A 1,139-nucleotide genomic window follows, 5' to 3' on the forward strand; every position below is an offset into this window, starting at 1 on the left:
CATAGCGCCTCCTGATGACTTAAAGGTTCTAAGCTCAATCCACGAAAGCGTATATGGAAACCATTTCGGAGGCCGATCCTTAGCATAAAAGGCTCTTAACCCAGGCTACTATTGGCCTACCATGCACCAAGATGCTAAGGAGTCAGTACAAAAGTGCAACCGCTACTAACGCTACACATTGGTACCAGCACTGCCTGTCAGCGAGCTACACCTGTAGACGAGTCTTTGGCCATTCATGCATTAGGCAATTGACCTGGTAGGACCTATGCAGCCTGTCATTGGGGGCAGAGACATGATGATCGTGGCAACCGACTACTTCACCAAATGGGTAGAAGCAAAACCCATGATGACCACGACTCAGACGGACATAGAGCGCTTCATATGGAGGAACATCATTTGCCAATTTGGCATCCTTCAGTCTATCATCACTGACAACAGCCCGCAATTCGTGGGCAAAGATTTGACGAAGTTCTTCCAAAAGTATGGCATCAAGCAGTACATGTGCACAGTGAGATATCCTCAAGGCAATGGGCATGCCGAAGCATCTAATAAGACGATTCTCAACTGCTTCAAGAAATCCTTCACCGACAAGAAGGGAAAATGGCCAGACAAACTCCCCAGATGTCTATGGGCGTATCGCACCACTAAAAGACCAGCGACCGGTGAGACTTCTTTCTCTTTGGCATTTGGTTCGAAAGCGATCATTCATCCCAACGTCATCGTGCCAAGCATCAGCACTCTACTACCAAGCATTGAGCAGAACAGTAAGGAGATGGCGACAAGTTTAGATCTGGCAGAGGAGAAACGTAAGTAGACCATCAATCGCGTTGTAGACTACCAGCAGTAGCTCTTCTCCAACTACAATAAAAGGGCCAAGATCCAACAGTTCCAAACTGGAGATCTAGTCTTAAGAAAAGCCTTCATCACTGCCCGTAGTAAAGGCTCCAAAAAGATGGATCCCATCTGGGAAGGTCTGCACAAGATCAGCAGAGTAAGCGGCAAGGGTAATTACACCCTCGCCACCATGAACAACAAAAAGATAAAAAATAAATGGAACACCTACAACTTGAAGAAGTACCATGTGTGACCTCCCACTATATAAAGACCTGAAGATTCAAGCAGCTGAACGAGCACCACCT

The 1,139-nt window shown here is 46.7% G+C and overlaps 1 protein-coding gene across 1 annotated transcript; it reads left to right on the forward strand.

Moving 5' to 3' along the window:
* The first annotated feature begins 346 nt into the window (after positions 1-346).
* LOC137728338 (uncharacterized) lies at positions 347-814 on the forward strand. The gene has a single exon (XM_068467150.2). The coding sequence runs from the start codon at positions 347-349 to the stop codon at positions 812-814; it is 468 nt and encodes a 155-aa protein (XP_068323251.2).
* Positions 815-1,139: the final 325 nt, after the last annotated feature.

Source organism: Pyrus communis, chromosome 10 (assembly GCF_041283825.1).
Source record: "Pyrus communis isolate YQ-2024b chromosome 10, ASM4128382v1, whole genome shotgun sequence".
Classification (NCBI taxonomy): Eukaryota; Viridiplantae; Streptophyta; class Magnoliopsida; order Rosales; family Rosaceae; genus Pyrus; species Pyrus communis.

Coding starts and splice junctions, on each gene's coding strand:
- LOC137728338 (XM_068467150.2), top strand. CDS start 347: ATGACCACGACTCAGACGGACATAGAGCGCTTCATATGGAGGAACATC.